The 26,519-nt window shown below is 37.4% G+C and overlaps 1 protein-coding gene across 5 annotated transcripts in view; it reads left to right on the top strand.

Moving 5' to 3' along the window:
- The window catches only part of bmal2 (basic helix-loop-helix ARNT like 2), a 32,042-nt gene extending 10,620 nt beyond the window's left edge, over positions 1-21,422 (top strand). For 2 of the 5 annotated variants that reach the window (XM_066705440.1, XM_066705442.1), the window contains exons 2-17: positions 7,276-7,420; positions 7,800-7,838; positions 8,127-8,168; positions 8,349-8,506; positions 8,802-8,881; positions 9,891-9,983; positions 10,775-10,892; positions 11,053-11,202; positions 14,457-14,691; positions 16,113-16,219; positions 17,994-18,144; positions 18,816-18,871; positions 19,136-19,250; positions 19,684-19,768; positions 20,001-20,097; positions 20,324-21,422. In XM_066705440.1, coding sequence (XP_066561537.1) covers positions 7,276-7,420; positions 7,800-7,838; positions 8,127-8,168; positions 8,349-8,506; positions 8,802-8,881; positions 9,891-9,983; positions 10,775-10,892; positions 11,053-11,202; positions 14,457-14,691; positions 16,113-16,219; positions 17,994-18,144; positions 18,816-18,871; positions 19,136-19,250; positions 19,684-19,768; positions 20,001-20,097; positions 20,324-20,481 — 1,829 coding nt within the window. In that variant the 3' untranslated portion in view covers positions 20,482-21,422. The remainder of the gene's footprint in view (positions 1-7,275; positions 7,421-7,799; positions 7,839-8,126; positions 8,169-8,348; positions 8,507-8,801; positions 8,882-9,890; positions 9,984-10,774; positions 10,893-11,052; positions 11,203-14,456; positions 14,692-16,112; positions 16,220-17,993; positions 18,145-18,815; positions 18,872-19,135; positions 19,251-19,683; positions 19,769-20,000; positions 20,098-20,323) is intronic. The other 3 variants (XM_066705443.1, XM_066705441.1, XM_066705444.1) reach the window with 3 other exon arrangements.
- Positions 21,423-26,519: the final 5,097 nt, after the last annotated feature.

Raw genomic sequence — 26,519 nt, 5'->3', positions numbered from 1 at the left:
GGGATGTTGCTTTGATCGTATTTACATACTGGCTAATTAAATATTAACAAAATAGAAAGTAAGTAGCAACCGGTTGCATTTAATTATTCGTATAATAACATTAATTGCTGTTGATGGCAATAGCACCATTATTCATTTTAGTTAAATGGTTAATTTACACATGAATGTAGTTCAATTTAGTCCCAATCCCGTTCGGTCTCACGTCCTCCGATTTTTGGAGCCATGGTAACCCTAAACATAGCAGAGATTGTCCACAAACACCGAGAGCGATGTGTCACAATAGCAGAAATGGGAAACTAGGCGAGCGTCTTGGAATATGTCTTTGCCGCCACATAATCCCATTTCCGCTACACAATCCTATTTCCGCCTCAGCTATTTCCGCCACGCGTTTTCTAAATGTCGCTGTTGTTTTCAATGCCGCTGTCATGTTTCAGATGTTTCAACCCCTTTCTCTCCACTTGTTGCTGGCGTTTTTTCAAAGTTACCGCCCCTCTCCTGGTTGCAGCAACGCCTTCTTCTGAACGCTGCTGACGTGTTTCAAATGTTACCATCCCTTTCTCTTCTGTGGTTGCTGCAACGTCCTGTTAACGAGTTTGATTTGCTTTTGCACTTCTCGGTTTCCATAAAAAAATGCTGTGAAGTAAAAATGCTTTCAAAAATAGACGTTAATAAATTATATTCATCAATTAACTAAATGCAAAGTGAGTGGAAAACTCTAAATCAAATCCATATTTGGTGTGACCACCCTTTGCCTTCAAAACAACATCAGAACACTTGCACAAAGTCAGGCATTTTATAGGCATATAGTCAGGTGTATGATTAAACAATTATACCAAACAGGTGCTAATGATCATCAATTCAATATGTAGGTTGAAACACAATCATTAACTGAAACAGAAGCAGCTGTGTAGGAGGAATAAAATTGGGTGAGGAACAGCCAAACTCAGCTAACAAGGTGAGGTTGCAGAAGACAGTTTACTGTCAAAAGTCATACACCATGGCAAGACTGAGTGCAGCAACAAGACACAAGGTAGTTACACTGCATCAGCAAGGTCTCTCCCACGCAGAAATTTCAAGGCATACAGGGGTTTCCAGATGTGCTGTCCAAGCTCTGTTGAAGAAGCACGAAGAAACGGGCAATGTTGAGGACTGTAGCCGCAGTGGTTGGCCAAGGAAACTTACTGCAGCAGATGAAAGACACATCATGCTTACTTCCCTTCGCAATCGGAAAATGTCTAGCAGTGCCATCAGCTCAGAATTGGCAGGAAACAGTGGGACCCTGGTACACCCATCTACTGTCCGGAGAAGTCTGGTCAGAAATGGCCTTCATGGAAGACTTGCGCCCAAAAAGCCATACCTCTGACGTGGCAAGGCCAAGCGACTCAACTATGCATGAACACACAGAAACTGGGGTGCAGAAAAATGGCAGCAGGTGCTCTGGACTGATGAGTCAAAATTTGAAATATTTGGCTGTAGCAGAAGGCAGTTTGTTCGCTGAAGGGCTGGAGAGCGGTACACGAATGAGTGTCTGCAGGCAATAGTGAAGCATGGTGGACATTCCTTGCAAGTTTGGGGCTGCATTTCTTGCGGAGTTGGGGATTTGGTCAGAATTAATGGTCTCCTCAATTCTGAGAATTACAGGCAGATACTTATCCATCATGCAATGCTATCAGAGAGGCATCTGATTGGCCCCCAAATTTATTCTGCAGCAACGACGCCAAACATGCACCAACAGTCATTAAGAATTATCTTCAGTGTAAAGAAGAACAAGGAGTCCTGGAGGTGATGGTATGGCCCCCACAGAGCCCTGATCTCAACATCATCAAGTGTGTCTGTGATTGCATGAAGAGAGAGAAGCAACTGAGGCTGCCTAAATCCACAGAAGAACTGTGGTTAGTTCTCCAAGATGTTTGGGCCAACCTACATGCCGAGTTCCTTCAAAAACTGTGCAAGTGTACCTAGAAGAATTGTGCTTTTTTGAAGGCAAAGGGTGGTCACACCAAATATTGATTTGATGTAGATTTTTCTTCTGTTCACTCACTTTGCATTTAGTTAATTGATAAATATAATCTATTAACGTCTATTTTTGAAAGCATTCTTACTTTACGGCATTTATTCACACCTGCCTAAAACTTTTGCACAGTACTGTAAATTGGGATTTGACTTTCTATGTAGGACTTTTCATCTAGCCAGTTTCAATGTGGCTCTGTGGGAAGTAAATCTTTCTATTTTTGGCAGAGACCACGGCTTTGCAGACCGATTTTTTTTGTTTTTGTTTAAATTTTCTTTTTAGTTTTTGCTTTGCTGCTGTTCAATGATTTTGTTTTGTTTTCAGTATGCTTGTCCTTGCCAAATGTGTTTGACAATTTAGATTTCCTATAGTACGCTATCATTCTGTCACCCATTTATCATGTGAGTGACCAACTGGGATCCTGGAGTTTTAGTATATCCCATTTGACTTTCAAAGGGATGGGCTCTTCTGGTAATCATATCCGTGCTGGAGCATGGTAATTAGCGTTTACTACAGCAAATTCAACATGCATGAGATACCTGATGAATATACATTAATGAAGTCAACACTTTGTTACATGTGATTATAAAATGGAAGAGCTGTGATTTGTATTATTCTTACATTTTTAATTATAAAATAGTCCATTAACATTAACTAATCTTGTGCACTGGCAAGGCACAGTTTGAGAGAAGCTTCAATTTTAAATCCTAGGTCTTAGACTGAAGTGGCTAGTGACATCTAGTGGCATCAATTAATCAAAGTAAAACGGCCTTCATAAAAAAAAGAAAGCATGAAACATTTGGCAATTTGTATGACCTGAATAGATTACATTTTATATAACTTTTTGAATGTGACTGGCTAGAATGTGTCCACATAGTTAAGTGGATTTTTTTGTTGTTGTTGTGGTAACTAGGACTCTTGGAGGCTCAATGCAGTTTAATAAATACAAATGTGCTACTTACATCATGACTACTTGGGAACCTTGACATATATATGAGAAATGTAGGTCAAAATAATTCAAAGAATACTGCAGCTAATTTAGAAAATTAAGGATGATAACTTAATGTATTTGGCAGATTCAAGACCTATTTCTGACTTGTAATGGAGAGAGAGAGACTTGGTGTGTATTTTAAAATCTGACAATTATATTGTTGTGCAGTTAATTGGACAATATATTCTTCTTATGTCCTGTTTTGTGAAAATAAAGCTATTTTGATGTTTATAGTTGGGGAAATGATGCAGTGATAGATTTTGATTTTGATCAAAATTACATCAAAGATGTATCCATCCATCCATCCATCTATCCATCTTCAAAACCGCTTATCCTGATGAGGGTCGCGGGGAAGCTGGAGCTGATCCCGGCAGGCATAGGGCGCAAGGCAGGTATAAACCCAGGACGGGATGCCAGTCCATCGCTGGGCGACAGACGCCCACAGGGCAATTTAGAGAGATCAAAGATGTACCAAGAACATATTAAATTGTTTTGCTTCAAATTCTAAAATCACATTAGGGAATGTTTAACACATTTAACTATTTTGCTTTTCCAAACTCAAATGGACTTTGCACTTGAAGCAAGAAATTCCCAATTAAAGATGGATTCATAAACACAGGACTTAGGAAAAGTGGGTGATGTGGAAAGAAGAAGCTTTGCAGTCACCTATTGTGTATAAATACACTGAAGGGAATTTTCTGGCTTTCCGCAACATTTGGCTCACTTCAATCATGCACATGTAAATCCATCTTAAGATGCTTAGAAGGGTCTCTTTAGAGCAACACTTTGATGGACACAATGAACTGCTTAATCTCAGTTTCAGTCAAGTTCCCTCACAATTGTCAAGGTTAAACCAAATTGAATGTGACTTAAGTGGGGCATAACCCACCGATTTATCTGAACATGATTCGTTGCAAAAACTTGCATGTTCAGATGTTAATTATGTCAGTATACCTGCAGGATGAAATGAGCAGAGAGGAATAATCTGTGCTATGGAAGTAATTGACATCTCCAATATCCCCTTTTTGGTGCCTTTCCAGTTTTGACTGATGCCGCTGTGCTCTGGTTTTCTGAACAAATTAGTGGTTGGTCAAGTAGGTTAATCCTCGATACCTAATTGTTGCTTCAGATGGAACTTTTTAATTTAACATTAAAACGATTATCTTCTTATATACACTAATTGATAAATGATTTGGCTTTTTTTTCTTCTTCCAAATGTATTTATACTTTAAATACATGTATTGATATTTTATGAATATCAGATACCAGATTTCAATTTTCCTTTATTTGATTTGATCTGATACCACATGTTTTAAGCTACAATGTTATTACCATAGCTCAAATTTGTAAATCTTTCCCTTTTATCTGCACTAAGGGCATGTTTTTCTTATTAACATTAAACTCTACAATCAGCTGTACACCGATAAATGACATTTAAGGATGGACACCAATGTTTTTACATGGTATCAAAAGTCAGAATGATCTGGCATAAGTAATAGTTTATTTTGTGACAATATATATTATCATAGCATGTCAGTCATTTCCATGTGACTTCCTAACTATCGTATGTGTAAAAAAATATAATATAATATAAATATATTTAAGTTACTGTCTACTGTCGATTTTATTTTAAGTTTCTACATGGTCTGGTTCTGACTGTTGCACCTACCCTTGTCCTGATTGCACACATCAAGAAAAAGCTTTTATGGTTAAAATCCCTTTTTGTTCTTAATTCTTTACATCAGTAGGCTGCTTATATTCTCATGAAGCTTGTCGAGTCAGTGACACAAAATAATTAATTAATTAATATTTTGGCAAATTACAGTGTTTAAGGGGTAATCACATTCTCAAAGCTAAGATCCTGTAATCTGCTCTAGTTCTTAACCTTACGACATGGTATTAAAAATCAGGTTGCTGATGTGTAGAGTATTATTTAGGTCAGTGGGTCTTTAGAGCACGGTTAAAAATAGGAACTGTGCTGCTGAAATCCTTTTGCTATTGTCCTTTAAGCTACATGACCCTGTTTTGTAGGGCACAGAAGCAGTACAGTGTTGTACGATATCTTAAAAAAACAAACACACACACACACACATATGGTCCTAGAGCTCTGTGTTCAAAAGGGAGTTTGGGAATTGGCAGTATTAGTATGTGCCCTGCAGATTCAGAAGATTTGTTTTTATTTAAATTGGTTTGCACTGCCCTACAACACCTGTGCATGAATGCAAACATTGATTTATAATGTTCAAAACACCTATTATAGTTTTCTATGTAAAGATTTATTTCCAGCTTGCATTAGTATGGACATAGAAGGATGTATTCCTGGAATCAACCATTTTGTTGTTGCCAAAGAGGGTTGTGTTGTAATTCTCACCACCAGTAGCTGTGACTGATACTGATAGGCAAATAGTTCTAATTTGCCATCTTAGAAACACAGTCCTTGCTTATACCATTTGATCCAGGAAGTGAATTTTGAGGTGCACAATGTAATCGCTTTAGTTTTGCTTGTAAATGGAATCCGGCATAAATGCAACTAGGAGACGTAATCCTTTACAGCAAGATCCTTCTTTAAATGATGACTTGTGTGGAAGTGTCAGGATTAAAGTGAAAATCTCTAGTTGATTTAATGTACTTAAGGGTGAAGTATGTTTAACTCTTAAACTGTAAGACTTACTGATCTCTTACTTAGGAGGAAAAAGGTTTACATCACGTCAAAACATCATAAAGGATGTTCCCCCAGCACTTTCTAGCTTGCGATGTACAACACTTTGACTGCAAGCTTAAAGAAGATGTCTTAATGCTCTGTGCAAGTCACGTCTTCTGGAGGAAGGCAAATTGGTCAGAAATTATGTTCTTTTGATTTGAGCAGACTATCAATTATGTTAAAAACTTCTGGTATAGGTAGAAAGAGAGATCTGTTATAAGTTCTTATTGTTACACCTTGCCTTTTCTCTCCTTCTCTGGCTGCCTATACACGTGTGTTAATTTCTAAAGTGCCCACCAAAGTGATTAAGTCACATTTTGGAGCTGTTTCAATGCGCTATGAAAAAAGTGAAAGAACAGTTTGTAAAGGTTAATAATAAATCTGTTAATCTGTTTTTTTCACCGAACGTGGACACAATTCCTTCTATAAGTAAACGGCCAGCTTATGTAACTGTAAAGGGCGATTATGGATTTTCAAAGTGGGGACAAAGTAGAGCAATTGAATAACTACTACAGCTGAAAGCCTAGTTTTTAATAAAATGTGGAGCTTTGAAAGAATAGCTGGTTCACAAGTATTACATCCAGTATTACATTTTCTGACGCCAGACCTTTTATGTGTTTAATGAATGACAGGTTTAGATGCTGTCTCATTTGAAGTTGAAGTAGAGTTATAATTGAAAGAAAATTGACCAAAGTTGGTTATCTGGAGCAGCAGTGTGAATCCCACTGCAAAAGGTGACGCTCACTATGAAATCAAGCTCTTAAATAAGTACGCTTAATGTTGAGAAAACAACAAGCACACACTAACGCATCTGTTATGTAGTAAGATCTTGTGTATCATTCAGGGTCTTAAGAAAAGGGTCACACTACGGGCTGTTTATTGCACTGGTACAGTATCATCATCATCATTTAATTAGGAACGCTGCTAAACTTCCTAATTATAAACTTTTTAGTAAAAGAATATAAACTTTCTTCTGACACTTTAGGTTTTTGTAGCGGGATTCACGTGGAAATCTTTTAACTGGGATGTACTGTGCTATTAGCTGGCTGTGCCATTTTCTCCCCCCATTTAGTTAGACCTGTGATCTCCGCCAATTAACATTAATGTTTTTTTTCTTAATCCTGCCGTATACACGCAATTCAGGTTCCAGTGACCTGCTATTGTAACTTACAGTACATGTTTTTAGGCCAACCAGAATTAGAGCTCTCTCATTAACCTAGAAAGCACTAGTTAAAAACCCTGACTTGAAAAGTAAGTGTGTAACTCTGTGTAAACCAGACAGCAGCATGAATTTGGTTGTTTTATTCATGCAGTTGATTTCGAGTGATGTTGATTTCCACAAACTAATAATAGAGACTCCGGAAATAGGTTAGTGTATGTTTGTGCATATATATGTACAATGGGAGATGATGAGGGGGAAAAATGTGCCCAAATATACATCCTCTTTGTACACAGTTAACAACCTTCATATCCAACACAGTTAACACTATCTTTTCCATTAAAACAATCAAGAGCCCACCCCATTAATCGCCAACAAGTAAATGACTAGTGTTCTTTATTTTTCTTGTCCAGAGGATGCATTGGTTGAAGAAAGCCAAGGTCTCTCTGTGTCTTTCTCCAGTTTAATCCCTCCAACATCAGCCGCTGCCATGACCTCAGGCTCCGTTATGTCTGCCATGGATTTACCCAGGAAACGTAAGGGCAGCATTGAGAACCAGTGAGTACTCCACTCCTCCTCCATCTTTGTCTTCAGCAGTAGACGGCTAAGGGAAAAAAGATAAATTGGTGGACATCATTTCCTAAACTATGCCTACAAATTAAAAACCTTAAGCATTTATGTGCACACCTAAACATTTTGTGGGCATGAATTAAAAAAGGTCTATGAATTGGTAAAAACTATTTTCCCTCATCCTTGTCATCTGTGGGGCTTCAGAAGATTCCTACATAGTTTGAAATATTTGCTAATGAAACCGAGACATTACATTATTGCATGGTTATTTAAAAATATACCCAAACCATATACTTTCATATGTCCAGAAAGCATAAAGCATCTATTTTATTAAGCTGCTCTTCTGAACATTGTTTGCTTTTTATAGGGATGCTCTCGATGTCGATATGGAGGATGACCAAGACAGGTATTTCTTAGAATGGATATTTTGTCTATTTTTTATATTTAAATAGTGTTTAATTGTTGTGTCCAATCCATTGAATACTGTTTAAGAAAATAATCATGTTTGTATATTTATTATTGGGTTGGCAATCCCTTTCTCCATCTTTTGCAGTCCCCTTTTTGTATTTACAGACCAGTCTGATAATTTAATTAAAACACTTACAGGCTTATCACTCTACATATATAGAATTTTGTTTGAGAAAATGGATTTCCTTCAAAAGACGTGACCATCTTTTTTTCTTTCTTTTTAAAGAGATGAAGGGGATGACCAGCATGTAAAAGTGAAGTGTTTTAGGTAAAGTATTTCTACAAATGAATGGGATTTGGCTTGGGAATAGTGTGTGACATTCTTGATTTGTTCATTTAATCAAAAACACTGGAATACTAAAAATATATCAATACGAATACAAAATAAATTGCATTCTGCAGTTAAAACTAAAGTAATATACTTATCTTCATTTTTGCAATCATTTAGAGAACCGCATAGCCAAATCGAGAAGAGGAGGAGAGATAAAATGAATAACCTTATAGATGAGCTATCAGCCATGATCCCCCCCTGCAACCCGATGTCTCGGAAATTAGACAAGCTGACCGTGTTGCGAATGGCTGTTCAGCACTTGAAATCACTGAAAGGTACATCCGCGTGAAGTTTATTGCTATTGAAAGTGGGGAAAAACTATATTTTTTGATGTATAAGGTTGGTAGGTAATCTATTAATACTAAAGTAAAACAATAAAGTTCACCTACTTATTGTCAAATATTTTGTGGCACAGTAATCTTTGTTTAACTGTCTCAAACTTATTAAATTGAAATAAATGTGATGTTCATTCTTTGTCTTTGCCACACAATTGCAGGAACGCTTGTGAATTCTGCACCATGTTCACTTTGGTTTCAGTTGCCTAACCACACCCCCCCCGATCTCATTCAGGTGCCACCAGCTCTTTTGCTGAAGCCAATTACAAGCCTTCGTTCCTGCCTGACGACGAACTCAAACATCTCGTTCTCAGGGTAAATAACACAACCTCACTGGTACCCTTTCTGATTAGTATAGGGTCAACCGTTGTGACCTGAAAAACTTGGTAAGCTTTGAAAAATGGGCAACCTAATGGACAAGAATTAGTTCTTAGTCACGGGTATGTTGCCAGGCCTCACTTAAAAGGTTTTCAGTTCGGTGGGAGTGTGTTGTCTCTGAAAACCGAGATCGGATTGCATTATTCCTTGACCTAGAAAGTGACTGTGATCTGGAATCTGCTGTCAGGTACTACTGGAAGCTCCAGAATTCTGTGATGTGTAATTTTTTTTTTTTTTTTTTTTTAACCCGAGATTTAAACTGGCATTCCCAGTCAGGCTGAAGTTCAGGCTCCTAGTTTTACCACAAGCTGGGTGGCAGCAAAAATATAGGAAATATAGTTTGGGGGCCCCTGCATTTATTTCTGTAACCTCTCCCCTTTCACACCTGTCAAATGACCACAGTTTTTGGCTTTTTTAATCTTTAAACTGTGAGGTGAGGAGAAGAAACTGTTCAGACAGGGCTTTGCTTTGGGCGTCCTGATGTAATCGTTCCAGCTGCTGAGGAAAGATATGAACCACACTTTAACAGTGCAGGATTGTCTGGGTTATAAAATGCCTGTTTGGATAGCTGTATTAACAATTTTCCTTGTTCACATTAAGATGCCCCCTTTAGTTCTTGGACAGAAGCCCTCTGTGCAGCTAAAGTTAACACAGTCACAGCTGTTTAGGCTCCACCATACAGCACCTCTGATGAACCTTTGAATGCCAAGCTTCCTCTGAGCAGTGAGTACAAGTAGGACCAGTCTGAATCAGTTAGTTATTGAATATTTACTGACTTGGCACAACCCAACAGTTTGCCTGCAAAATCACCACAGGGATTGAGCCATGACTGGGGTGGAACGAGTTTTGACGAGCAGAGAATTGGCGGAAGATGAGCTGTTGCATTGATAATGGCGCGGTGCCGTGGTTATACTGCTGTTAACTCCTGTGACTGCCCGTTGTACAGGCTGCCGATGGGTTCCTGTTTGTCGTGGGGTGTGATCGGGGAAAAATCCTTTTTGTGTCGGAGTCGGTTTCCAAAATATTGAATTACAGTCGGGTGAGTAAAAGAACGCAAGACGGTTTCAAAGTCTTGATTGTGGGCTGTGGCTGGGGCAGGGTGTTCAGATAAAATGTGGTACCTGGAGATCTGACCTGTTAAATGCACTTCATTCATGAATTGTAATCATTCTCTTATGTTTAGTTCATTCACGTTTAAGTATTTGCGGTATTGGATAAATGAAATAGAATGGAAAACAAAGGGAGAAGTACAACTAAGGCAATTCAATGATTAATTCCCAGATGAGGTGGGGTGGGCATTCAAGCATTAATTAATAATCCATTATCTAGCCATTATGCATTAAGGCAAGAAGTTTAGATCTTCCATCCTTGTGCCAGTTGTTCCCAAACAGTGTTCTGTGGCCATTACCCATCCATAACGCTTTTAGTGCCGGTCTGTAGCATATATCATCCTGTACTCTATCAAATTAATCTCAAATCCAAAATAAAATCCCTCAAAATATTAAGAAAATAATTCAAAATGCTTTGTGGTCTGCAATGCTATTGTATTTCTATTTCTTAAAAAAGTTATAACATGGTTATAACATCTCCCCCCTCTGTACGAGTGTGTGTAGGATTTACATAAAGTGTATGTTGTCTGTAATAGTTCATATTGCGTTGGTGTGCAATACTTTAATACCACAAATAGCCCGGCTGTGGTGTGAAAAAGTAGAACCACTGCATTGTGGTTTTATTTTCTTCTCAGACTACTGTTTCACTTTTCATTATTAACTAATTTGAAAAGGGGGAGGGGAGGGAGGGCACAGAGTTAACTCTGTATTGTCTTTTCAGGGTGATTTGATTGGACAGAGTCTCTTTGACTATGTGCACCCCAAAGACATTGCCAAGGTGAAAGAGCAGCTTTCAGCCTCAGAAGTGTTCCCACGGGAAAGGTTGATAGATGCCAAAAGTAAGCAAAATATTTCCTACACATAACACAATGTGGCTGTCGAGTTATACATGATTTTACCACATAGCGTATTTTCAAAAAGGTAGGAAAACATATTCCAGTCATCTGAGGTGGTACAGCTCAGTGCTGCCATGATAGCAGTGTTGTGTGTTTTTCACAGCGGGGCTACAGGTACAGACGGACATTCCAGTAGGCGCTGCTCGACTGTGCTCTGGTGCTCGGAGATCCTTTTTCTGTCGGATGAAGTACAATCGTGTTGTCGTCAAGGTAGAAGACAAGGATGCCAAGCCAAGCACCTCAAAGAAAAAAGGTCTGGGTCCAACTGAAATGCACATTATTTATTTATTTATTTATTTATTTATTCTGTCGTAGTGCTTGCAGGCTTCAATCCTTTGTGCTGGTAAAGACACCTTTTTTGGGCTAACCGCTTACTCGTTTAACTATGTAAGAGCTTTGGGGCCATGTGCTAGGAAAAAGAAAACCTGATTTTTTTTTTACTTTTAAACTTGAAAAACAAGTACAAACAGATTACTTTTAAATAACAAAATTTCTATTTAAAATCATGAAATTTCGATTTATAAATTCAAAAGTATGACTCCTTTCTAGAGAGGAAAGACAGGCAACTGTAAGGAACCAATACCGTGGATTGTGTCACAATAAACTCTCTTTGAACTGCATGTCCTGGTTTCTCAATTTCATTTTGTTTAACGTCATCACTTGAACCAAGTCCGAATAGTGTTTTCTCCTGTAAAGTCCCAAGTTTTTGGCAAACTCTTCAAAGATCTTTAACTTATAATAACACCATGACCATGTGCTAACATTGCCAGTATCTCCTTATTACTAAATGCAAGTCTAAAGTATGATCTTGCAAGATCTGCTATTTGAGGCATTTTGTGGATTTTGAGGCACAATGCATCTGCCTCACATTTGCATTTCCTGGAGCTACATCATTGGAGATTTAAAGTGGCAATTTTGTTTTTTAAACTCGAAAATTCAACTTGTAAAGTCGAAAATTTGAGTTTAAAAGTCAAATTCTAAAGGTTTTTTATTCTTTCACATGTCCCCAGGACTCTTTCATATTTAACCATGGGAATTTGTCTAATCCTTTAAAAAAAAATCTTATTAAATCTTGGGAGCTGTATTTTGTCAATGTATTCAGATCTGTCTTGTACACAGAAAAATAAATATATATACACTACAGAAAGAAAAGCACATAACATCAAATTGATCAGAAATGCAGTGTAGACATTGTTAATGTTGTAAATAACTATTGTAGATGGAAACGGCTGATTTGTAATGGAATATCTACATAGGCGTACAGACGCCCATTATCAGCAACCATCAGTCCTGTGTTCCAATGGCACGTTGTTTGCTAATCCAAGTTTATCATTTTAAAAGGCTAATTGATCATTTTGCAATTATGTTGGCACAGCTGAAAACTGTTGTGCTGATTAAAGAAGCAATAAAACTGGCCTTCTTTAGACTTGTTGAGTATCTGGAGCATCAGCAATTGTGGGTTTGATTACAGGCTCAAAATGGCCAGAAACAAAGAACTTTCTTCTAAAACTCATCAGTCTATTCTTGTTCTGAGAAATTAAGGCTATTCCATGTGAGAAATTGCCAAGAAACTGAAGATCTCGTACAACGCTGTGTACTACTCCCTTCACAGAACAGCGCAAACTGGCTATAACCAGAATAGAAAGAGGAGTGGGAGGCCCCGGTGCACAACTGAGCAAGAGGACAAATACATTAGAGTGACTAGTTTGAGAAACAGACGCCTCACAGGTAAAACACCAGTCTCAACGTCAACAGTGAATAGGCGACTCCGGGTTTCTGGCCTTCTAGGCAGAGTTGCAAAGAAAATAACATATCTCAGACTGGCCAATAAAAATAAAAGATTAAGATGGGCAAAAGAACACAGACACTGCACAGAAGAAGATTGGAAAAAAGTGTTATGGACAGACGAATCTAAGTTTGAGCTGTTCGGATCACAAAGAAGAACATTTCTGAGATGCAGAACAAATGAAAAGATGATAGAGAGTGCTTGATGCCATCTGTCAAGCATGGTGGAGGCAATGTGATGGTCTGGGGGTGCTTTGGTGGTGGTAAAGTGGGAGATTTGTACAGGGTAAAAGGGATCTTGAAGAAGGAAGGCTATCACTCCATTTTGCAATGCCATGCCATACCCTGTGGATGGTGCTTGATTGGAGCCAATTTTCTCCTACAACAGGACAATGACCCAAAGCACAGCTCCAAACTATGCAAGAACTATTTAGGGAAGAAGCAGTCAGCTGGTATTCTGTCTATAATGTAGTGGCCAGCACAGTCACAGGATCTCAACCATATTGAGCTGTTGTGGGAGCAGCTTGACCATATAGTATGTAAGAAGTGCCCATCAAGCCAATTCAACTTGTGGGAGGTGTGTGTGTGTGTGTATATATATATATATATATGAAGCTTTGAGAAATGCACATCATGGGAACGCAACCACTTTTCAGCCACCATACACGACCTGTACAAAAAAAAAAACTGTAAAAAAGTGCCGCCTCTTGTGCCACTTCACTCTCATTACTATAGCTCTGTTATCGCTTGAGTCAGAATAAAAAACAATAAAAGCTTCCTTTTCAAGCGATCTTCACTCACATGTCGACAATTAAATTGTACTCTCATCAACAGTGTAGATTTGTCTACGGTTTAGTATTTGCTGAAGTCTGTGCAGCTGCACAGAGTAGGTTAGGTCAGTGTAATGTCATTTCTAGGGCTTAGCAATGACAATGCTGCTAGTCCGTTATGAAAATGTTGGAAGCTCTGACCTGGTGTTTGACCCCATAAAAATGGTTGCTTGAGGGTCGAAGAAAAATGTACACAAAAACCTATAATCTCGTTCTTGATGTTCTCCGCTTTTATAATACAGATTTTTTTTTTTTTAGTTTATGGTCACAGCCCTCATGGCCTATGGGTTACAATGTATTTGGATATTTAGTCATCTGTCTTTGATACCTTTAATACTTAAACCCTCATTACCCCTTAACCTGCCTGTGACATCCTCTGTTAATCCATACGGCTTAATCTCCCTTGTTGTTGAAGTACTTTACTCTATGGCGTCCTATATGGTGGCACCATCTTACAAACAATAAACTCCAGCCGTGGTCAGTAACGAAGTGTAAAGCAGTGCAGAGAAGCATTGCAATTCATGTTTTCAGTGGTCGTGTCCTCAGCTGTTGATTGTGCCTGCAAGATATAATCCTTGATCAAATGTGAAGGGAATGTGTTATTTTTATTTTAAGCAATAACTTTACCAAAAAACTGTTTTACTACAATAATTTTGTACATTGCATATTGTAGGGATTATGCAGACATTTCTGAATCCCAGCGTGGCCCTAAATGTAATTGTGTAGCACTGTGGACAACATAATAAATCTAATGTGGCACAGCTGATAACATGTTATATACCCTGAAAGCAATTCTGTGCTTTATAGTACACTTCTATAACTTATTAAGTGGATGGTGAGTCTGTGCATTGACTCAACTTTGACACCCACTATTGATGTGTGTGTGTTGCAGAATCTCAAAGGTATTGCACAGTTCACTGCACTGGATACATGCGGAGCTGGCCTGCCAGTCAGGTCGGCATGGAGAGTGAATCAGAGAAGGAGAGCTCCAACTTCAGCTGCCTTGTAGCTATAGGCCGACTACACCCACACACTCTTCCTCAGCCCGACGGGGAGGTCAAAGTAAAGCCTACAGAATTCGTGACTAGATACACAATGGATGGGAAGTTTACCTTTGTGGACCAACGGTAAGAGAGATCAGTTGTGTGGATTTTTTAATAAAAGATTTTTAATTATTGGAAAGCTTGAAAGTGTTTGTACATCCATAACATGTTTGTATACATTTTATTATTTGTAAAAATGTCCTCAGGCTTCCGCTTGATCATGTCTTGTGACTAGTGCTTTTGTTGCCAAAAAAGGAAGCCATAAAACCAAAAGCTTCCATGCATTCACTTCAGGAGTGCCCGAAATTACATGTTGTTGTTGTCATCCATTTCCTGGATAGTGTGTAAAATGATAGTTCTTTTTAATATGTGATGCTCATAATATTTGTCTTTTTGGGATTTGTTTGTTTGTCTAAAAAGAACATTTCAGATTTTTTTTCTTACAACCTTGGAAATACGTTTTGTTTTTTTATAATATCTTCTCAAAAACCTTATTTTGATTTTTGTTTTAATTTAATTAAAATTGGAGATTCTTTTTCCATCTAAATTAAAGACATTTCCTAGGAAGGCCTATATTGTTTCAGGTCTTGTCCCTTTCAAATTTACCCCGAAGATAATTTTAAGCTTTACTGACACAATGTTTTTATATTTATATATCCAAGAAATGAGGTAGTAAAAGCAAATTAACTACAACACTGTTCAGAAAGCTGTTTCAACATTTTGTTTTTTTCTTTTTCAATGAAAAGGAAGCATTGCTGAAACAGCTGCCTGAACAATCTGTTGTGAGTATGTGTATATACATATATGTATATATATTTTATTACCTCAAATTTTGGTACCTGCTTGCAAATACAATGTCTTTGTATTAACAGAAATAAAGAATGTTGAAATCTTTATTGTTCTTGAAGAGTTGAGTTAAGCTGATGGCTGGCAGTCATCTTGGATTTGGTGGCTATTTTGGTGCCATTGAAACCAATTCCATTACCATGACCTACTGTAACTGTAAGTTAAAGGGATGTTTACACCATTTACGACCTGGTGTCTTGGGAGCAGAGGAACCTGTCCCCTTTGGTACTTTACCTTTCAGTGCACTAATAACTAAGCCAGTGAACTGTAACAAACGTATGCAGTTGCTTTGAAATTAAACTTAAGTGATAAACAAGCCTCTCAAGCCAACTTTCACTGAAGTTTTAAACACTCTTCTTTGACATTACACTGAAGGCTCTTTTTTTTTCTTTTTTCAATCTGAAACTTCAAAAACGTCACTTCCGCTATTCCTGGGAAGAAGAGCTAGAGATCTGAAGAAAGCACTTAACATGACTTAACACTTAACACATCACTTAACTATGAGGTTCCTTTGGAGTAGACTGAAGTTACCAACTCAACCACCTTGTAGTAGAGTTGTGCGGATTCAAGTCTGGATTTTGCATGGCCATAGAAATAACCTGTTTTTTTTTGTTTTTTGTTTTTTCCTACACCCCTCTCTTCCCTTCTTCCCAATGTAGGGCAACTACCATCCTGGGCTATTTACCCCAGGAACTTTTAGGAACGTCTTGCTATGAGTACTTCCATCAAGATGATCTGGTACATTTAGCTGACAGACACAGAAAAGGTAAAACCAAATTTGAATACCATCAAACTCTTCCACATTCTCATCTGTGTAACATGGAGCAGACCTATTTTGATATATATATATGAGAGAGAGAGAGAGAGAGAGAGAGAGAGAGAGAGAGAGAGAGATATATATAGAGAGAGAGAGATATTTATATATATATATATATATATAGATATATATATAGAGAGAGATATAGATATAGATATCTATATATATATATAGATATAGATATAGATATATAATTTGTTAGAGGTCGACTGATTGATCGGTAGGCCGATTAAGCGGGGCGGATAACAGCTTTTTCAAACTATTTTATGTGGTTGTACGCATTAATATAATTGGTTATAGCGGAAAAACACAGCCTCTAGTGGTGAAATTAAAACCATCACTGACGCCACATGGAGTTTATTGTCACATGTGACTTGGCTCAGCGCGCAGACGCTGCTTGCCTGGAACTTCGAACTGACGCTCGCTTAACAACTTCGGCTGAGAGAAGAGGTACGCATATGAGGTAATGAGACAATTAAAGTTGTCATGACACAGTCAATCAAATATTGAAAATAATAAAATTGAAGATACTTTTTTATGAATCTGCCAGTATTATAAATAGCTACTTAGGACTTATATCCCCGAAAACACGCACTCACGGACATTTCAGAGCTTTCAGACAGCAACATTTCAACACTTGATTTTGTTTTTCTACCGATGGAAAAACTGTTTCCAAGAAGCTTATACAATTTATTTGACTGGGAAGTATAATAAGAATAATTTATGATGTCCCATAACTAGTTTAGTAGAGAAGAATTACAATTGCTGCATTTAAAAATACGTTTTATTATTGTACACTCGAGTCGTAGCTGCGTGAGCATTTAAATCAGGGCATTTTTTTACATTTGGATCTTTACAAATTTCTATGGAGTCTTTTATTTGTAGATTCGTATTTCTGTTTATGAACCTGTTCGTTTATATTATTTATTTTGAATCGTATTTATGTTGTAAATCAAGTGCGTGGATTACAAACATTGGGCGAGTGTGTATGGTGACGCACTAATATGATTCCAGAATTATTTTCTAATGTTTCCTTGCTAATCCTGTTCTAAAAACAACAGCAGCCGCCTTTATTACTTGTAAATGCGACACGAAGATCTATAAATAATCTGAAAAATAAGTAGAGAACCCAAAGTGTGTTATTACTGGAATTTCATTAATTATTTGTAGATTATTTTCATCAATAATCTGAAAAGGGTAATGTTTAAAAAACTTTCCAATAAATTAATTCTTTGTAACTCCCAGATTTGTTTACCAATTTTCAAAATTGTCTATAATTTGGACTGTTATTATTTTGTCATTTATTTTGAATTGATCTATTTGTTATTTATTTTATTTATTACATTTGTTAGTTCGTACATTTTTTTATATAATAAAGTTCAAACTATTGCAATTTTACATTTAGTGCTATGTATTTTATACATTATATTGATTAAAAAAGAAAAGAAAAAATAATTGCTGATTAATCGGAAATCGGCTTTTCCCCCCCACCCTAATTATTGTTATCGGTATCGGTTTTGAAAACCGACTATCGGTCGACCTCTAATATTTGTCATATAGCAGTGTTAAGGTTTTTTTCTTTTCTTTTATACATATATTGGCATTTTATGTTTAGAATGGTTATCATGAGTCTATGCGGTTCAGAACTGACTTAACCGGTTTTGTGTCTTTCGAAATTTGTATTTGAATTTAATCTCTGGCTTTTTCTCCCTCTTTCCTGCAGTTCTGCGGAGTAAAGAAAAGATTGAGACAAATTGCTACAAGTTTAAAACAAAATATGGCTCTTTTGTCACACTACAAAGTCAGTGGTTTAGTTTTATAAATCCCTGGACCAAAGAAGTAGAATACATAGTGTCAACTAATACAGTCATATCGTAAGTACTTGCCACCATCTTTGAAATATAAAAAGGACTCGAAAACCCTGCAAGTAATTGTTGTTTTTTGGTTGTTTTTTTACAATCTTGATGGGTGATCATCAACATTTTTTTTTTTTTAAACTGAGAGGGAAATCACATTTCTTTCTGTTTTAATGCTTATTCAAGTGTTGGGTTGCATGCAGTTGCTTGCGATTCTGTGTCAGTCTGTGCTGTGGGAAAACCTGTTTTAGCATAATCTTTTGTACACATAAATGCCTAAATCAGCCAGTGAACATTTCACTAGATCAGAAGACCTTCTTGGGGAAAACTGGTATTGAGAACCAACTTGTTAGAGCATGAATTAAGCCATATATCTACATTAGTCATACATTTCTTTAAAGCTGTCTTCTAGTGGAAATTTGTATTACCAATATGGCTATTCCAAAAGGAGAACACAGTTAAAAAAATGGTTGATGATGTAGTATGCCTTTTTCAAATGTCTGAGAGAAATACATTTGTAATGGTTGTGATACTGTTGTGAAGGAGATTGGAGAAAAAAAATGAACAAAATGAAATAAAAAAATTAAATTGAAATAGAGGCTGTGGTGAGCAAAACTATTCCGCTGTTTTCTCCCACTGTGGGGAAACCATTCCATTACCCAACTTGTATTTTTATGTTTTTATATAAGTACCAGGGATTCGAGTGACAAATTGGAACAGCCTAATGATTCGAAATCTTCAGAAGGTGAGGTGAATTATTGTGCTTATTATATATATTGTTAACAGGCATTTATGTATTGACTTTCTCCTTATATACTGATGGAAAAATAATGTGAGTTTTTGCTTGTGTAGAAGGGAAGTGTAAATTAAAGATAAGGACATTTTTGTATGGCAGTTGCTATTTAGTATGCATGACTTCTTATTGCTGAATACTTTATGCATATTATTTGTTATAAAGGTTTTATTTTTTCTCAGGCATTTCTGCACTTTTCACCCTTATCCCCTTTAGATGCAACAAAAAAGTCCTTCCCAATTATTCCTGGCATTTCCAGTGGCCTCAGTACCATGATCTATGCTGGAAGTATAGGGACCCAAATTGCTAATGAACTGCTGGATTTTAATAGGTTAGTAAGTGGATTTGTATTTTGTAAAATCATACTGAAACACACAAGGCTATACAACAATTCAAATGAACACAAAGACATTGGCAAGTGTCAATACAAGATTGATTTTCTTTCCCTGGGTTGAATGCTTTTAGAACTTGTTGGATGTTTTCCCATTAAAATGTTTTTATAATTATTTCCCAAGTGTGGTAGACGTATGTCTGTCAAAAATGGTGACAATGGTCATACTCAATACTATACCTTGATAAGGGTATAATGTATAATTGACCGTTAGTCGAGTTAGTACTAAATTACCAGAGCAGAAATAAATTAAGAAAACTAAGTGACTTGACTTGAATTCTTAAAAGTTGAAACATTTTTAAACAATTCAGTATTGCACCAAGCTCAGAAGACATCTAAGTTCTCAAGGGTTTCTTTTCACTCTCATTTTTAGGTTAAACTCTCCATCTAGTGGCAACGTAAGCCCCTTCAGTTTACTACAGGACAAATCTCCACTAGCTTTAGCTCAAGCCAGCAATGTGAGTACTGTTTCTCCATTTGTGCTTTGAAATGCTGTTTAATGTTGAAAAACACTATTGCAAACCAAGGATTTCATTCAGTTAGGGCTTTTTCTTCTCTGTTAACTAATACATAGGCAGTAGGTGACTGAGGTTAGGTTAGAAATTCTAGTATCGGCTACGGTTGGGGCTATTGATTGAGCCACTGAGTGGCAAATCCAGTGGTCTATTATGCTCTTTGCTCTTCTTTCAGGTGCCAAATGGAGAAACCACTGACGCAGAGATCCCTGCAAAGACCAGCCAAGAGACGGAGAGCCGGGGTGCCTCGTTCCCTGCTGAGGCTCTAACCAGTAAGTGGGCCTTGATCGTTTACAAATAATGATGCGTTCATCAGCTACAAACCCATCTGGGAGAGAGAGAAATCTTGTCTTTTTGCAGGAATTATAAGGCAGAAAAAAGTTCAGTATGGACAGACACGTGTGCTTATATTTCTGCCCCTCTTTGCATCTGTCACTCCCCGCCAATACCTCCGCCCTTCTGTTTTACATCTGATAGCTCCGTCCCTCTGTTTTGCAGATGACAATTCCCAGCTGGATCTGGACATGGTGGTGGGACCTGGTTTAGGCAGCCTTAGCAATGACGAGACTGCCATGGCGGTCATCATGAGCTTGCTGGAGACTGACGGAAACCTGGGGGATGCAGTGGACTTCAATGAAATGCATTGGTCTCTTTAGACTTGACTTATTATTTGAAATTTGTTTGTTGTTGAAGGTGTTTTTTTGTTCTTTCTTTCTTTTGTTTAACTTTTTCTAGTTATGTCTGCTTTCAGTATGCATCGATTGTTTGTATTTAGTGTGTGTTTGTATGTATGCGTGAATATATTATATAAAATGTATATGTATTATATAATATATAAAGGTGTGTGTGTGTGTATATATATATATATATATATATATATATATATATATATATATATATATACAATGTGTATATATATAATAGGTTTTATTTGCAGCTTCATTTGTGTTTCCATAAGCTGTAGACATTTCAGTGCTGTGAGTCTGGGCTGGTAGTGTACATTCTGGAGAGGGGCAGCCGCTCAGTTACTTGTGATTATTTAAATGGTTGCTCAGTTTTAACCTTTCAATGTCTTAATATCAAGGAAATAAATACTTAAGGCTGTGCCTCAATACAATCTCAATCCCTTGAGCAAATGTTGAAGTCAAATAGAAGTACAACTTAGTTTTCTACATCACAACATCAAACTCTGAGGTTCTTTTTGATTTGCCAGGATAAGCAGAGTGATTTACACTGCATATTTGACACCTGAACATGATCAAAAACGACATACGGAGTCAACATTTGCTCAAGATGACTATCATGACACTTGAATTTAATACTATAGAGAAGCTGAACATTTTAATGTCCTTTTTAAAGGGCTAGATTAAGGAGATATACATATTTGTATGTATGTGTGAAAAACATTTTATTGTTGAAGGAATACCCAACATATGTAAGAGATTGCAGAAGTCTCTGTGCTGCAGTGTGCTGTTTGCTTGTTAAGTTTCCATCTCTCACATGTAGTGGGACCTATTTTACTTGTTCCTGACACTGAGTGGGCACTTACAGGTTGTAGGTTGAAGTGCATGTCAAAATAGAATATTAGTCTTGTATACCCCCTGCTCTTGCTAAAACTATACAATGTCACACCTGCTGAAGGCCATATGAAAAAAAAGAATGTGCTTGCCCTCGGACGTTTATAGTCACATTAGAAGTAGGCCTCGGTTTATAGCATAAACTCTTCTGGACAGGGGCTACAGATTCCCAAGGTATCTGAGAACCCCCAAGCCATTAGAGCACTGTGTCCTTCAAGGAAAAAAAAAGTCCATCAAATAACGTAACGTTTCAAAGCACAAAGATCTCTGCCACTGTCTGTATGTACCTTTACTACACTAACTGCTGTGGCCTAATGCTGACAAAAGGACATAGCGACCAGTGCTTTTAAGAAAAAAAAGAAAAAAAAAACTCTAGGGAGATGTACATACATACATGCTCTTATATACACTCACCTAAAGGATTATTAGGAAAACCTGTTCAATTTCTCATTAATGCAATTATCTAACCAACCAATCACATGGCAGTTGCTTCAGTGCATTTAGGGGTGTGGTCCTGGTCAAGACAATCTCCTGAACTCCAAACTGAATGTCTGAATGGAAAAGAAAGGTGATTTAAGCAATTTTTAGTGTGGCATGGTTGTTGGTGCCAGACGGGCCGGTCTGAGTATTTCACAATCTGCTCAGTTACTGGGATTTTCACGCACAACCATTTCTAGGGTTTACAAAGAATGGTGTGAAAAGGGAAAAATATCCAGTATGTGGCAGTCCTGTGGGCGAAAATGCCTTGTTGATGCTAGAGGTCAGAGGAGAATGGGCCGACTGATTCAAGCTGATAGAAGAGCAACTTTGACTGAAATAACCACTCGTTACAACCGAGGTATGCAGCAAAGCATTTGTGAAGCCACAACACGTACAACCTTGAGGCGGATGGGCTACAACAGCAGAAGACCCCACCGGGTACCACTCATCTCCACTACAAATAGGAAAAAGAGGCTACAATTTGCACAAGCTCACCAAAATTGGACAGTTGAAGACTGGAAAAATGTTGCCTGGTCTGATGAGTCACGATTTCTGTTGAGACATTCAGATGGTAGAGTCAGAATTTGGCGTAAACAGAATGAGAACATGGATCCATCATACCTTGTTACCACTGTGCAGGCTGCTGGTGGTGGTGTAATGGTGTGGGGGATGTTTTCTCCTGGCACACTTTAGGCCCCTTAGTGCCAATTGGGCATCGTTTAAATGCCATGGCCTACCTGAGCATTGTTTCTGACCATGTCCATCCCTTTATGACCACCATGTACCCATCCTCTGATGGCTACTTCCAGCAGGATAATGCATCATGTCACAAAGGTCGAATCATTTCAAATTGGTTTCTTGAACATGACAATGAGTTCACTGTACTAAACTGGCCCCCACAGTCACCAGATCTCAACCCAATAGAGCATCTTTGGGATGTGGTGGAACGGGAGCTTCGTGCCCTGGATGTGCATCCCACAAATCTCCATCAACTGCAAGATGCTATCCTATCAATATGGGCCAACATTTCTAAAGAATGCTTTCAGCACCTTGTTGAATCAATGCCACGTAGAATTAAGGCAGTTCTGAAGGCGAAAGGGGGTCAAACACAGTATTAGTATGGTGTTCCTAATCATCCTTTAGGTGAGTGTATATATATCTGTGAAGAACTTGGAAGTTTTGCATACATTCGTACTGCAGGTCTGGGTCTAACTTACAAATGGGTTACAACTTGTCTTACATCTAGACATTTTTTGAACAGTGCATATTTATAGGTCTTTTTTATTTTCATTATTCTTATTTTGCAGAAGGAGGTTGTAGAGTTTTGGACTTTGTACTGTATATTCTAGTTGGGTGTGCTGGCCGTTGAGAGCAAACAGATCTGGCTCCATCTTCTAGCAAGGTGCTTTCTTGGCTCTAGTAACCTGCACTTTTCCAGCCAGGAGTACCCACAAAGATTCACCTTCCCTATCCATTTTTGACTTTATTTATATTCTGAAACACACTGTGATTATTTAAGAGGCATTATAGGTATAATGTTTTCCTTTTTAGGAGCAGAACTGGGCTAAAAGGCTAGTGAGCAGGTGTTGGTTTTCTTTTGCCTTTTGGTCAGTATTCTTCAGCTTGTAGGAGCTAATCTGGCAGATAGCATGACAGTCTTTCCTTTGTGTTTGTACACTTTGGAGCAAATTCCTCAATGCCTCACGCAGAGGTAACATTTAATGTGAGAAGAGAATAGTGCTGTTAGAAACTATGAACAAATCAATTTCTGAGTTAACGTACTTTTCTATGTGGACCTCCATGAGTCTTTCATCTTGGAAGTACGACCCAGGCTTGTGATTCGTGGAGAGCATTGCATTGTGTAAGTGAAACTGAATGAAATTCTACATGTTAACAGTGCATTATGGTGATGTAATCATAGTCGGGTCTCTAGTACATTCCTTCAAAGCCATCATTCCTGGAAGGTCAGTTGCACTTCTTCCTGTTGTATTTTGGAAGATGAGAATTTTTTTCCCAATCTTTTCCATGTGGCACTGAAGTTGCTTTTAAATTTCAGCTGCTCTGTTCTGGAAAAGATCATGGTAAATATGTGGAAACTGCACTACAGTAAATAATTGAGGCCCATAATTTCATGGGCCCTCTGGCACAAGGCTTCTAAAACAAAAGCAACAAACCAAATGAAAGACTGCCTATATTTCAGATGTGCCTTGCTACATTTCTGTGTAGATTACAGCTGAAGGTTGAAGCACCAGTTTACAAGAATCCTAGAAGGGTGCAGGACTAGGCTGGAATACTTTTATTCTTTTCCAAGTTGTGAATTTAGCACAAGCACATGCGCACAAAACCCACGGAGGACAAAAAAAAGTGAATATGTAGTACTGAAAAAGACCAGCCAAGGACTGAGCCAAACGTTCTGTTTCTTGGATATTCATTATTTCACCAGTATCCGATGCCTGTGGAATAATATAATTTCAAGAGGCAAATTGTGGTTCTATATTTATTTAATTTTTAATGGCAACTTGAAATGACACAAAGACCCAAGACAGCTACTTGTGTGTGACTGATTATCATATAGATTGGGAGGAAAACTCTCTTAAGAGAAATCACATAATAATTGTCCTTTTGCAACACAAATAGTGAAATTAGATCTGCAGTCTGAATGTGCCATAACTATAGGAAGTTGCCCATGAGAGAGCAGATTTCATTTTTTATTGACGTACTGTAAATGGATGTGCTCTGGATTGTGATGAGAAGGTCCTCAATGCGAATATGTTTTTCATTTTGGGGAGAGTGCTAAATGCAGTGCTGTAAGTAAGGTGCTTTAATTTTAGATTATTATTATAATTTTTTTTTTTTAAGTAGCAAACATTAGCCTGGAACTGTTTTATTAATATAATCTGTATTTGTATTGCATTTGTTTTTAGTTATTAATCTTTGCATGTAGCATTTTAAACTTTTTTTTTCTTTCTCAAAATGTGGGGGTTTGGTTTTTTCTTTTTTTTTTCTAATTATGGAAACTTATGGATAATTTGCCTTATCAAATTGTGTTTTAGGATATCATGTGAAGAATATAGGCCAAAACCAGCCCATACAAAAAAAAATATATGGATATTGGTGTGCTGTACAACAGATTTTATAGTGGTTCAATTTAAGAATCCCGTTCCTGTATTTTTTTTTTTTTTTTTTTTTACGTAGACCCTGTTTATTTGTAGCCAGACCAGTGTGTTTTGTCTCTTAGTAATCGCTTTGTTGTTATAGCCTTCATCAATCTGGCCAGTTTTCCAAAGACCCACAAGAAGCTGAAAGAAGTGGAGTCCATACAAAGGCAGGCCAGTCCTCGCTGGCCCCTTGATTTTTTTATTATTATTATTTTTTTCCCATAATGAAGCACTTACTTTAAACCTTTATTGTAACATTGTTGCTGCTGCTGTTGACAGGACGACTGTGACTGAGATGTTGCATTTCTCAAAGCCGTCCTGTATAAATATTTTAAATAAATAAACATTAGTTTCCTCTACCTGTGCCATCTTGTGATATCTCCCACAAATCTTAAGGTTTAATTGGAAAGGTTTGATTGGCCTTCTCTCTTCATATGAACAGTGAAGATCTCAATTCAGAGCAATTTACTTCAACAAAGTTTACTTTTCTTCCAAAGATCAATATATTAAATTTATTCCACAGCAGTTCAATCTTGCATCTTTCTTTTGGTAGACAGTAAAAGTGATCAGCAGTGAAACTATTGTGAGACACTCTTGGCTGAAATGTTTAACCATAATATTGAAATGATTCCATCCCTGAATATGTATTGTCTTGTAATGTCCTGTAGATATACATTGAGTTGTTCAATTTGTTTTTTGGGAAACACAATACTCCAGTATACCACCAGGTGGCAATCTACCCATTTTGTTGTGGAGTTAGTTATGTATGGGATCTTGTCAATTTTAAACTTGTCACTTGATTGTTATTCCCAGAATACTTTGAGAGATAAATTATTTCAATATTTTTGCATCCACAATTAATATTATAATTAATTATTTTTAAATGTCTTATTTAATTACATGGCCCTTATTGTCAGACACTGCCCAATGTAATCAATTAAACTGAGCTGTTTGTATAGCGAAATACAGAGTGAAATACAGCTTAGTTTACAAACTCTAGGGCCCTAGTTATACAGTCAAGCAAAACAAAATTCAAGTAATAGTAACTACAGCAAATTAGGCAAAGGATCACAGAACAATATATTTGAGTTGGAAACCTAGAGTAGGGCTAATAATTAAACCAAATTTGTGTGATCTAATCTCTCAGTTGGAGTTTCTGAAAGCAGAGTTATTCGCTGGACTCCGCAACAGATGTGATTTTGGCTTGCAGTGCTTGGCAGTAGAAAAGTAGCAAAGGTTTAACGCCCAGTTTCCTGCATTCATAACCTTCAGTTTAAGGACACCTTTAAAACGTCCTGCTCCAGTGAGTTGATGATGGGATCATAATGGGATCCCTGCTCTTGGCTCATTGTGAAAACGGAGACCATCAATAGCCATGCTGTAGTCACAACCGCAGAAGAAATGGGATGGGGGGGATTGCTTTAATGTTCTAAACACACATCTATAGGTTACGTGCTTCTCAGAGAATGTCTTTGTTTA

This window comes from Amia ocellicauda, chromosome 5, assembly GCF_036373705.1.
Source record: "Amia ocellicauda isolate fAmiCal2 chromosome 5, fAmiCal2.hap1, whole genome shotgun sequence".
Taxonomy (NCBI): Eukaryota; Metazoa; Chordata; class Actinopteri; order Amiiformes; family Amiidae; genus Amia; species Amia ocellicauda.
Note: the sequence above shows the minus strand (reverse complement) of the source record. Positions and strands in the feature narration are given on the sequence as shown.